The sequence below is a fragment of the Nematolebias whitei genome, chromosome 3 (assembly GCF_014905685.2).
Source record: "Nematolebias whitei isolate Nwh7 chromosome 3, NemWhi1, whole genome shotgun sequence".
Classification (NCBI taxonomy): domain Eukaryota; kingdom Metazoa; phylum Chordata; class Actinopteri; order Cyprinodontiformes; family Rivulidae; genus Nematolebias; species Nematolebias whitei.
In genome coordinates, this window is record NC_056500.1 from 46950010 (window position 1) to 46961670 (window position 11661).

Consider the following 11661-nt stretch of genomic DNA (forward strand, 5'->3'; position numbering starts at 1 on the left):
TTTTAAACCCCAAAATACATTACGGCAAAGACTGGTTCATCCCAAAGATCCAGTCCCCCGGCACAAACAGAGCAATGTTGTGTATGCTGTTCAGTGTCAGGAGGGCTGTGATCAGTTAATCAGCTGATAAACAGGTTGGATCGACTGACTGAGTGCAGTGTGAATGCGAACCGCACCAGCTGAAAATGTAAACAAATGTTCCAAATTTTGGTCCCCAATCGAACCGAGTCTACCGGACTATCAGGTGTTTAAAACAACCTTATTCTTTTGACCTTATTCTTTCTTTTTATGCCCCTCAAAGGCGGGTCCATTCGTATGTATGTTAAGTTTCTCTTGTCCTGCCCACAACTTTTATTCAAGATAGTTTAATGAAACTTTACACATGTATTCATCATCACTAAACGGATGTTCGCTTACAATTTTCATCAGCCCAGTCCAAGGTCAAGGTCACAAATAAGGGTCAAATATTATACAAGGTCCTTTGCTTGCCCAAACCATCACTTCTGAAGTGCTCAAGATAATTTAATGAAGCTTGATAGACATATTTATTATCTCTAGATGGAGTGTTCACACCACTCTGTTCTCTGGGGAGGATGTTCACAGTAAGGTGTATTGTGTCACTTCCAATTTTCTCTGCTGGTATCTTGAGTAATTTATTTGCTCGAGGAGTCTTGTTTTACTGGATTTATCTATCTTTTGCGCAGTTACATTCTAGTACACAAACACCCGCAATATAGGTGTTTTTCTACTGTTGGATTGTGCTTGAGACAACTGTTGTATTTCAACACTTCTGGGGTTTTTTTTTCCAGTGTATTTTGGATCTGCTAGCTATTGCTAATATTAGATTTGCATGGTTTCTAGTTATCTCCTGTCTTTTGTTCTCACTTGCTACTCCTCTGCCTCCTTTAGCCGTAATGATGTATTAAATGTAGACTTCTAGTAGCTTTGGAGGAGAGGCTGTCTGAACTGGAAGCTCGGCTCCCCGCTGTTGAAAAACCATTAGCTAGCCAGGTCCCTGTAGACAGTGTGGAGCCACTGAGACTAGCTCCTGTTAGTGGTCTTCCAGTAGATTCCGAGCAGGCAGAAACCCAGGCTGGCTGGGTGACTGTCTGGAGTAAGCTTAGTGCTAAGTCTAAGCCCCCAGTTCACCACCGACCCGTTCACATTTCTAATAGATTTTCCTTGCTCAGTGACACACCCACTGAGAAGCAGACCCTGGTTATTGGCAGCTTCATAGTCTAAAACGTGGCATTAGGGACTCCAGCGAACACAGTCAAATGCATTCAGGGGACAGAGTGGGCGACATTGAAATACCTGAAACTACTGGCTAAAGGCTTCTTCTTCTTCTTTCTGCATTTCCCTCTTCAGGGGTCGCCACAGTGAGTCATCCTCCTCCATCTCACTCTGCCCTCTGCATCCTCTGTCCTCACTCCAATTACCTCCATGTCCTTTCTAACTGCATCCATATATTTGATTGTCAGCAGCAAAACTGGTTGATCCACTTTGAGAAGGTGCTGTTTATAAGACTGAGCTGAATACAGCACCTCAGACTGAGGAAGTCTTTCGGATGAATGACAAAACGTTTCTACATTTTTTTGTTGTTTTGCTTTGTTTTGTTTTTTGAATGTCCAGAGGACCAGATTTAACTTTTTTAGATGCATCCATATATCTTCTATTTGTCTTTTTCATCCCTGACCACACCTCTCTGATATTATTCTGTTGGAGCTTACTCTCCAGCTTCTTCTTGTACACCTCCTTGCTGTTTCTTATCTTGACTTTTAGTTGCTTCTGTGTACTCTTCAATAATTCCCTGTCTCCTTCCCTGAAGGCTCTTTTTTTTTTTGGTTTAGTAGTTCTTTCAGGTCAGTGGTGATCCAGGGTTTGTTATTGGGGAAGCATCTCACTGTTCTGGTGGGGATGGTGTTATTTACACAGAAGTTTATATAGTCGGTCACACACTCAGTCATGCCATTGATGTCCTCTCCATGTGGCTGGCACATTGCATTCCAGTCTGTAGCCTCAAAACAACCCTGCAGGGCTTCTTCAGCTTCCGTTGACCACCTCTGATGTGTCAGTGGCAGCCATCTTGAACCAAAATGGCTCCAAAAGTTAATCAGTGTTTTGTTCAGAGACCTCTTGACTCAAGGTCATGTGACCTCACTGTGGAAGTTAGAGCATGTGAAAAGTTCTGTCAAGGTTTTTCAATGAGAAAAATTATGTTTTTGCAAATTACGTCGCCATGGTAACTCGAAACACCAATAAAAGTAATAATGCACATCACAGTTCCGAGCCGGTTGTTTTGATATAACATTTGTGGTAGAGTTACGTTCGGGCCTAAACAAATCCGACCTGGCCCGAACACGTATCATTTTTTCCAAGCCCGACCTAAAACCGACCAATTAACTTTGATTACAGGCCTGAACCTGAAAAAAAAAAACATCCATCCATCCATTATCTTCCGCTTATTCCGAAGTCTGGTCGCGGGGGCAGCAGCTTGAGCAGGGAGGCCCAGACATCTCTTTCCAAAGCCACTTCTTCCAGCTCTTTTGGGGGAATTCCAAGGCGTTCCCAGGTCAACCGAGAGACAGTCTTTCCAGCGTGTCCTGGGTCTTCCCAGGGGTCTCCTCCCAGTTGGACATGCCTGAAGCACCTCTCTAGGGAGGCGCCCAGGGGGCATCCTTACCAGATACCCAAACCACCTCAACTGGCTTCTCTCGATGTGAAGGAGTAGCGGTTCTACTCCGAGTCTCTCCTGAATAACTGAACTTCTCACCCTATCTCTAAGGGAGAGTCCATCTACCCTGCGGAGAAAACTCTTTTCAACTGCCTGTATCCGCAATCTCCTACTTGAATCGCCACCTTATCGTGGTGGAGTAGTTTCTGCACTTGAATGATCCTAGGAGCTATGCTGTTGGGGCAATTAAAATTTGCCCCTGATAACGTCTCCCATGGTAGATCAGTCCTAGGTGACAAGCCAGACAAAGAGCGATTCAGAAGATTTTTATGGACAAAATAAGAAATTCAGTGTCCCTTGCCCAGACGTGGGTTACCGGGGCCCCACCCTGGAGCCAGGTCTGGGGGAGGGGCTCGTCGGCGAGCGCCTGGTGACTGGGTCTCTGCCCATGAGGCCCGGTCGGGCTCAGCTCGAAGGAGCGGCATGGGTTTGCCTTCCTGTGGACCCACCACCTGCAGGAAGGGCCTTAAAAGTCAGGTGCATGAGGCTATGGGCAGTGGCCGAAGGCGGGGACCTTGGCGCTCTGACCCTGGCTTACCAAAGCTAGCTCTTAGGACAAAACAAAAACAACATTTTTTTTATAATTAAACGTTTACAGCTTTTGTAAGCAAATCAGTTTGACATGATTTCAAAACATATTTCAAAGAAAGGAAGATATAAGATTTTTTGTTTATTAACAAGAGTCAGCGGATTATTAGTTATTTTAATATTATAGATATTATAGTTTTTAATGGCCGGCAGATGCGCGCGGCTGATGGTCCAAATTGGGTTGTTGGCCGCGCACATCGGAGTCAGCAGCGGCCGAGTACAGTTAAGCTTCAGGTGAGTTGCTGGCAGTGAGCCATCTGGACTTTTTTTTTTTTACCTCTTTCAACCGGCCGGTCAGCTAGTGATCCAAATTGGATCGTCAGCAGCGCGCATCTGCTAACACGATCAAAAACCCGACATCGACCTGGGCCGCTCATCCAGTAAATTATTTTGGCCCGGTCCAGGATGGGCCGGGCCAAAATATTCTAACTCGGGCTCGGGTTAAAAATGACAGCTCTAATTTGTGGGGGGACATGTTGCGGTTCAGGTCACATTAAAGTTGAAGGAAGAGTAAGACCCTTTTCAGGTGGATTATAATAGATGACTGCTTTTCTAGCCAGTCCCCAATAAACACTGAATTCAAATAAAAAATCCAATATGGCCACCAAAGCTAAATTTAAATGGCTTTACGTCATCGTTTTTTTTACATGTATAGAGCTGAAATTTGGTGTGGTTATAGCTGAAAATGTTCATCACATACTAAATCCAAATCAAAGAGCAAAGATGGCCAATATAATAGCTTAAATGCAAAAAAAAAAATAGCTCATTGATATTTTTTGGCATGTTGAGCTGAATTATGGCGTGATGGCAGCTGAGTGCGAACCAAATCAAAATGTTTAAATGGCCACGGCCCGCCATGTGGCAGTCCCCTTCATTGTTAGTCCAGGAACTTTCTAGTTTCTTTGAATGTTACAGTAACTGTTAAGCACTTGATGTAATATAATGCCACTTGATTGTTGATATGTGCTGCTGATTATCCATGTTGCTGTGTTCATTCGCACTCATCTGCTCACACAGACTCATGTTCGTGCTGCTGTTGCTCAGCATTTTGTTTTTGTACTACTAGTGCTTAGTGTATTATTAGTTTAACGTTTTTCTTAGTTCATATCTTAGATCTTATTACAGTTTTTCTTTACAATTTATACTTTTGTTGGATGTAACTGGGATCCAGTGTACACAATTTAGTTCCACCTCATGTACCACATGTGGTGCAAACGACAACTAAAGAAACTTTGACTTAATTCCTGTTGTGTTGCAGACTTTTGACGAGTGCGTCTCCTCAGGGGGTTCCGACTGTGCTCCTGAAAAACTCTGGCTGCAGATCCCCTTCTTCTGTGGTCACCATTCAGAGTGTTGGTGAGCTACACTAGAACACCCACTCCCACTCTGTCACAGTAAAAGTCCTGCCACAAAGACTCAAGTCAAAGAGAGCAAGTTTTCTCGAATGAGATGGAAATATTGGCACAAGTAGGCCAGGGCCCAGTATGATATTCTGCAGTATGGTAACATGGAGAAAAAATATTAGTTTGACTGTTTTGGCATTAATATACGTGGAAAGATGTATCTCATAATTACTGCCCCCGCAAACCAAATCTGGAACGAGGAGCAGATATTGGATAAGATGGATGATTTCTTTGCTTTTATTAAAACACAAAAAGTAATTACTGTCACTTTTGCTGCCTAAATGACATCACATATTGCCCACTGATGTTTGTAGTATGGGTATAATAGTGTAATCGTTTTTAAGAAAATGTTTATTTGGAGGTATTTCAATTTTTCCTCACAGATTTTTATGAAGACTGACAGAACATAGTGACATGTTGACTCTGTTTTTTTCCTGCATTCAGGACCAATATTTACCAGTTTGAGATCAACATTTTAATAAAATGTATTTTTAAGATGATTTGTAATATTAAGCCTGCAATGTTCATTAGATCACAAGTATTGAGAATATATTTTTATTTAAATCTAATGTAAGCTAAAAGACCAGAGTCCATGAATGGGCTGCTTTAATTGTTTTAGCTTATATTTTATCTTTAAGTATTAAGTAATTGTGCATATATTGATGCTTCTCTGTTTTGCTCTAAAGAAACAGTGCGAGCTAGACGACTTAATTATTATTAATTAATCAGCTGGTTGTTAGCCTCTGTAGTGAGTCTGCAGTAGGTTGTGTATGACACCAGCTAACGTGCTAACTCTTGTAGCTTGTTGGAAATGTTTTTAATACAGCTTTACTTTGAAAGAAGAAATGAGAGTTACTTCTCTGCTAGATAAGACATGACTGTCTGTGCTATGCACAGGATAAAACAAACTGACTTGTTTTTTGCACATTCATTGTAAAAGTTAAGAGAAATCCCCTTCTTGATGACCATGAGTGATGGCTGGAAGCAGCAGTTTGGAGAGGTGGAACTGCTCAGTGCTCTATGTGGCTGGAGGGGAAACAAAGTAAAATAGCTTGTCTGTGGTGTCTAATTAAAAACCGTTTGAATCACGGGACCAGTATAACAGATGGGTTTAGTTTTGACACTAACTTTTTAATCTTATATTACTTTGGCACCATTTATTGACCCATGCCTAGCAGAGTATCAGTTCACATGGGTCCTTGAGGCCGGTAGCCTGTACATGTTCCAAGATAAAACTCCCTTTCAAAAGGTGGCACAACAGACGAAGACCAGGAGTATGAGTGCAAGGAGTAAAAGAAATGTTAACCAAGTCAGCTGACTGGGAGATAAGTGAATTCCCATTAACTTTGCAGACGTACAAGCATGTAAAATTCAATCAACATATAATAGTTTTGTAAATAATGTGAGCTGAAATTTTGGATAGTTGACTAGAAGTGGTTATTAGAATTTTTCTACCAACCAAAGTTAAATCCAATTGATTCAAAAAGCTAACTCCTACTGTTTGTGTGCAGGAATGGGGGAAGTAGATGGGCCCTGGAGCAGGCCAAGTACAACCTGGTAAATAAGTATCTGTTAGTCGGAGTAACCGAGGAGCTGGAGGACTTCATCATGGTCCTGGAGGCAGCACTGCCACGCTTCTTTAAAGGAGCCACAGAGCTCTACAAAACAGGTAACACCACACCAGTTTCCACAATAAACCATCTGTTTCCATTACAGTGGTTCTCAGACTTTTATTGCAATGCACCTCTTTAAAATAAATATAAAAAAACAGGAAGATCATGCACCTTCCTTATCGTACCACCATATCCTTGGTGGAGTGAAAGCTTCACAGTTTGAGAATAACTATTATTATAAACACACAATGGCTCAGGGTGTAAAATGACATGCATTTGTAAACACGGCCAAGGTGGATGATGGCAAGATGGTGCTAGTGCTGGTCTTAAGAGGTTTTTTTTTTTTTGCTCTACCCGTCAATCCAAAAACAAAATAGAAACTAACAATACAGTTCCACCAGCCACCAACATAACTTATACTGAGTGACACCCAATTCCACCTTCTTCCTTTTCCTTTGGCCGTTTCCTTTTCAGGGGTCACCACAGGAGTCGTTCTCTTCCATCTCGCTCAGTCCTCTGCATCTTCTGTCCTCCATGCCCACAGCTTCTCTACTACAATCCTTACAAACTCCTTTAAGACCGCCCCTACTTCATTGCTCTTCCTATCCACACCATGATAACAGCTTAAACCCTGCCCCTCCACACCATGATAACAGCTTAAACCCTGCCCCAGTAGTGCAAGCTTTGCTGCCCTTCCACTTGGTCTTTTGAACATAAAATCCATCGTTCTTCCAGCTCTGCATCATGTCGGCCTGCTACCCTCAGCCCTACACTCTTGACTGTCCTCCCTCTGTCTCCTGGAACATTTCTCCCCTTGTGGTCTTCAACTTACAGTAGCACAATTGCTGGCACAGTTTATCATGTGTCACATGTAAAACAGGTGTATCACCTCGGTTTTAGGGATGCACAATATTATCGGCATGGTTTCGGTATTGGCCGATATTAGCGATAAAGTTAAATATCGGACATCGGCCATTCCATCAACAATAACTCACCGATATAAAAGGTGCTGTTTATATATATATATATTATAATATATAATATATATATTATATATTTATATATTTATATAGTGTCGCATAATTTTCAGCCCCCTTTTTGGCATCTGAATTTGGTAGCAGCCAAACTAACAAAGCCCATGCAGAATAATGTAGTATTTTAATTCCACAGCAGATAAAGATAAGTAGTGTCTGTAAGTAGGTGTAGGGGAAAAATATCGGTATTGGTATCAGTTATCGGCCAAATAAATTTTAATATATCGGCCCAAAATCCTATATGGTGCATCCCTACCCGTTTTACATGTGATTTTATAAATGGCTGCGGGCAATCCAGTAGAAGATCAAAGAAAACGTGTTCAGTTATTTTCTTTATTAAATTGGGAATTTTGAAGTCTTCGACATGAGGGACTGATGAAGGATCTCATATTGTTGTTATGCATTTTATATTTAAAACTAGAAAGTTCCTGGAGAAACTTTGATGGGGATTGCCACGTGGCGGCCATTTCAAAGTTTTAATTTGACAGTACTATGTGTTGGGGTTCGTGCTCAGCTACCACCATACCAAATTTCATCTCAATATGGAAAAAACAAATCACTGAGTTATAGTAATTTTCTCTATTAAGCTATGGTGGCCATCTTTGCTTTTTGATTTAGATTCAGTATGTAATGGGGAACATTCTCACTATAACCACACCATATCTGTATGTATAAATATAGCTGAGTTAAAACCATTTAAATTAGCTTTGATGGCTATTTTTTTACGTTTGTTGTTGTCTTCTCAGGAAAGCGGTCCCATCTGAGGAAGACCACCGAGAAGAAGGCCCCCACCAAAGAGACAATAGCCAAGCTGCAGCAGTCCAACATTTGGAAAATCGAGAACGAGTTTTACGAGTTCGCCTTGGAGCAGTTTCAGTTTGTGCGCACTCACGCCATCAGAGAAAAGGACGGTGAACTTTACGTGCTGGAACAGAGCTTTTTCTACGAAAAGATATACCCAAAAGTGAACTGAGAGGCGCTGCACGAGAACTCTGTGACTAGTTGTACACTGGGAGGAAAGAAGATGCTTATACCTGCTGTTTTATTTCAGCTGATGCAGACCGGACTGTTGAAGATTGTCTAAGATTTTTTTAATTGGTGACGGCCTGAAGGCAGGCACCTATTATTATCCACCTGCAAAGGTTCTTGCTTTTCCTTCAGCTTTAATGCGTCCCGAACTGCAATGTGCACCCCAACAAATGTTATCTCAAAACAACTGGCTCGGCACCGTGATGTGTGCTGTTACTTTCATTAGCATTTTGAATTACCATGGTGACGTAATTTGCAAACAAAGACGCCATTTTTCTCTTTGAAAAACTGACAGAACTCTTAACAGCCTCTAGCGGCCACAGTGAGGTCACATGACCTAGAGGTCTGAACAAAACTCAGTAAGTCATCGAACAGACTCTTCCTACCACCACATCTGTTGACATACACATACATATTACATATCAAAACAGGCCTTTTTGTCATGTAATTTTGGCAGTGGCCATGTAATTCATGGCAGTCATCAAAGTTTTTTCAGAAACCTTCTAGTTTTCTCATGATGACTGCCACATGGCGGCCATTTTAAAATTTAAATGAAAAAGCTCTACATTTTGATATACAATATGTTTGTGTATCTTTAAAGATGTGGTGGTGACTCTCTGGGGGAAGAAACTTCATCTGTTCTGTGCATTTTTATTTTATTATTTTTTGCACACCAGATACAAAAGTGCACAAGTACTTGTTTACATATCACTGAGAGTCAAGGCTGTATTCATTTAGAGTGTAATGACGTGCAGTGAGCATGTTCTTGGACCAAATTTTGACTATAGCAAAAAAAAAAGATAGGGTCGTAGCAAATTTTGGTGCATCACGTGTATTTTTAATTTTCTCGCACCAAGTTGGTCCTGACTTTTCACATGTTTAAGATGTATTATTAGTATTTTCTCACTAAAATAGTGATGTGATGTGATTGCTGCTGTTCTGAGTCTGGGACAGGACCATGAGTTTGAATCAGACTAATCAAAACTGTAAACACAGGACAGGGTCTAATCAGGCACAAAGACATTGACAGTGCCTTTATTGTTATTGTAAGTACTTTTTTATGCTTATAAATAAAAGGGGCTGTGTTTATTTTAATCCTTAGGTTGCAAGTTTGTGCCCACGTTGCATCAGGAAGGACATTTAGCTTAAAACAACCAGATCTTCATCTGAGTAAGATTGGGGGGATTATAAAGACAACTGAAATATTTTGACTTCATCAGTCCTCACCTTATATTTCTTATACTGTAAGTGTGAATATGTTTGTATATTTGAATAATTTAACATTTTCATAAAGTTTTAGGACTTTTTTTTGTCTGTTTTTCCTTTTTTTTTTCGTTGTATGTTTCCTGAAATACAATTAAAGGCCTTGTGCTCCTTGAAGGAATGCATATCTCCCTCCAACTTCATGCCAGAGTTTTAGACTGAAATGATTTTGTACGTTCTATGAAACTGGACACCCAACCATTTGAGGAAACTATTTTTTATATTCCGTATAAATATAGTTTCCTCAAATGTCACTTTTTTTTTTTTTTTTTAATTTGCTGGTCATAAAATTAGGATATCGTGAAAAAGTTGATTTATTTCAGTAATTCCATTCAAAAAGTGAAACTTGTATATTATATTCATTTATTTCAAATGTTTATTTAAATGTTGTTGATTATAACTGACACCTAATGAAAACGCCAAATTCACTATCTCAGAAAATTAGAATATTGTGAAAAGGTTCAATATTGAAGACGCCTGGTGCCACACGCTAGTCAGCTAATTAACTCAAAACACCTGCAAAGGCTTTTAAGCAGTCTCAGTCTAGTTCTGTAGGCTACACAATCATGGGGAAGACTGCTGACTTGACAGTTGTCCAAAAGACGAACATTGACACCTTGCACAAGGAGGGCAAGACACAAAAGATCGTTGCTAAAGAGGCTGGCTGTTCACAACTTCAAGAACCACCACGCACAGACGTATGCAAGACATGGGTTTCATCTGTCGCATTCCTTGTGTCAAGCCACAGTTGAACAAGAGACAGTGACAGAAGCGTCTCGCCTGGGACTGCTGCTGAGTGGTCCAAAGTTATGTTCTCTGATGAAAGTACATTTTGCATTTCCTTTGGAAATCAAGGTCCCAGAGTCTGGAGGAAGAGAAGAGGCACAGAATCCACGTTGCTTGAGGTCCAGTGTCAAGTTTCCACAGTCATTGATGGTTTGGGGTGCCATGTCATCTTCTGGTATTGGTCCACTGTGTTTTTGAGGTCCAAGGTCAACACAGAGGTGAAGGTCACTATCAGAGGATCTTGGGCTCTCATAACACCTGAGCAGTGCCACAGACTGATCAACTCCATGCCACACCGCATTGTTGCAGTAATCCAGGCAAAAGGAGCAACAACTAAGTATTGATGCTGTACATGTTCATACTTTGCATGTTCATACTTTTCAGTTGACCAACATTTCTAAAAGTCCTTCTTTTTTATTGGTCTTAAGTAATATTCTAATTTTCTGAGATACTGAATTTGGGTTTTCATTAGTTGTCAGTTATAATCATCAACATTAAAATAAACATTTGAAATATATCAGTCTGTGTGTAATGAATGAATGATTATACAAGTTTCACTTTTTGAATGGAATTACTGAAATAAATCAACTTTTTCACGATATTCTAATTTTATGACCAGCACCTGTAAACACCAGGAAGGAAACTATACTTTTCAGCAGTATAAAAACTAGAAAGCATAGTTTCCTCAAATGATCGGGGTGGTCAGCTTACATGTTTTAACAGGTGGTGGCCAACTTGGATTTTGACCAGGCGACCCATTTTCCCATATTGACCCATCTTATGCCTACATGAAGCATTATGACAAAATGGAAATTAGTACCATACTTATTTTTCAAATGATCTTGCTTTCAACATGCATGCAGGGATGGACGGATGGAACGGAGGGTATTCCCATTTCTCCCTTTGCTCCTCCTTTGCATCAACTAGTCACCTGGTGAGCACTGTTTGGGACTTCTGGCTGATGCTGCAGCATTTTGGTTGGCTAGTATCACTTCTGCTCCCCTAGTAGGCGAGATGTGTTTGTTGAAGTAGTGCAGAGATTTATGATCTTTACAGTCAAAAGAACCATTTCTGCTTTTCCCCTCTCCAAATAAAATGTGTCCAGAGCTATAAAACATACTTGAGTAAAATAAAGAGAACAAAGCTCATTAAGTTTCGTATGGTTATACTTTCTTCTTTCAGCTGCTCCCTTCTTCAGAGTCTCCACAGTG

General features: G+C 40.7%; 1 protein-coding gene across 1 annotated transcript in view; it reads left to right on the top strand.

The window, feature by feature from the left end:
• The window catches only part of hs2st1b (heparan sulfate 2-O-sulfotransferase 1b), a 24931-nt gene extending 16546 nt beyond the window's left edge, over nucleotides 1-8385 (top strand). The window contains exons 5-7 of the mRNA XM_037675024.1: nucleotides 4581-4678; nucleotides 6237-6394; nucleotides 8119-8385. Of these exons, the coding sequence (XP_037530952.1) occupies nucleotides 4581-4678; nucleotides 6237-6394; nucleotides 8119-8345 (483 nt within the window). The 3' untranslated portion in view covers nucleotides 8346-8385. The remainder of the gene's footprint in view (nucleotides 1-4580; nucleotides 4679-6236; nucleotides 6395-8118) is intronic.
• Nucleotides 8386-11661: the final 3276 nt, after the last annotated feature.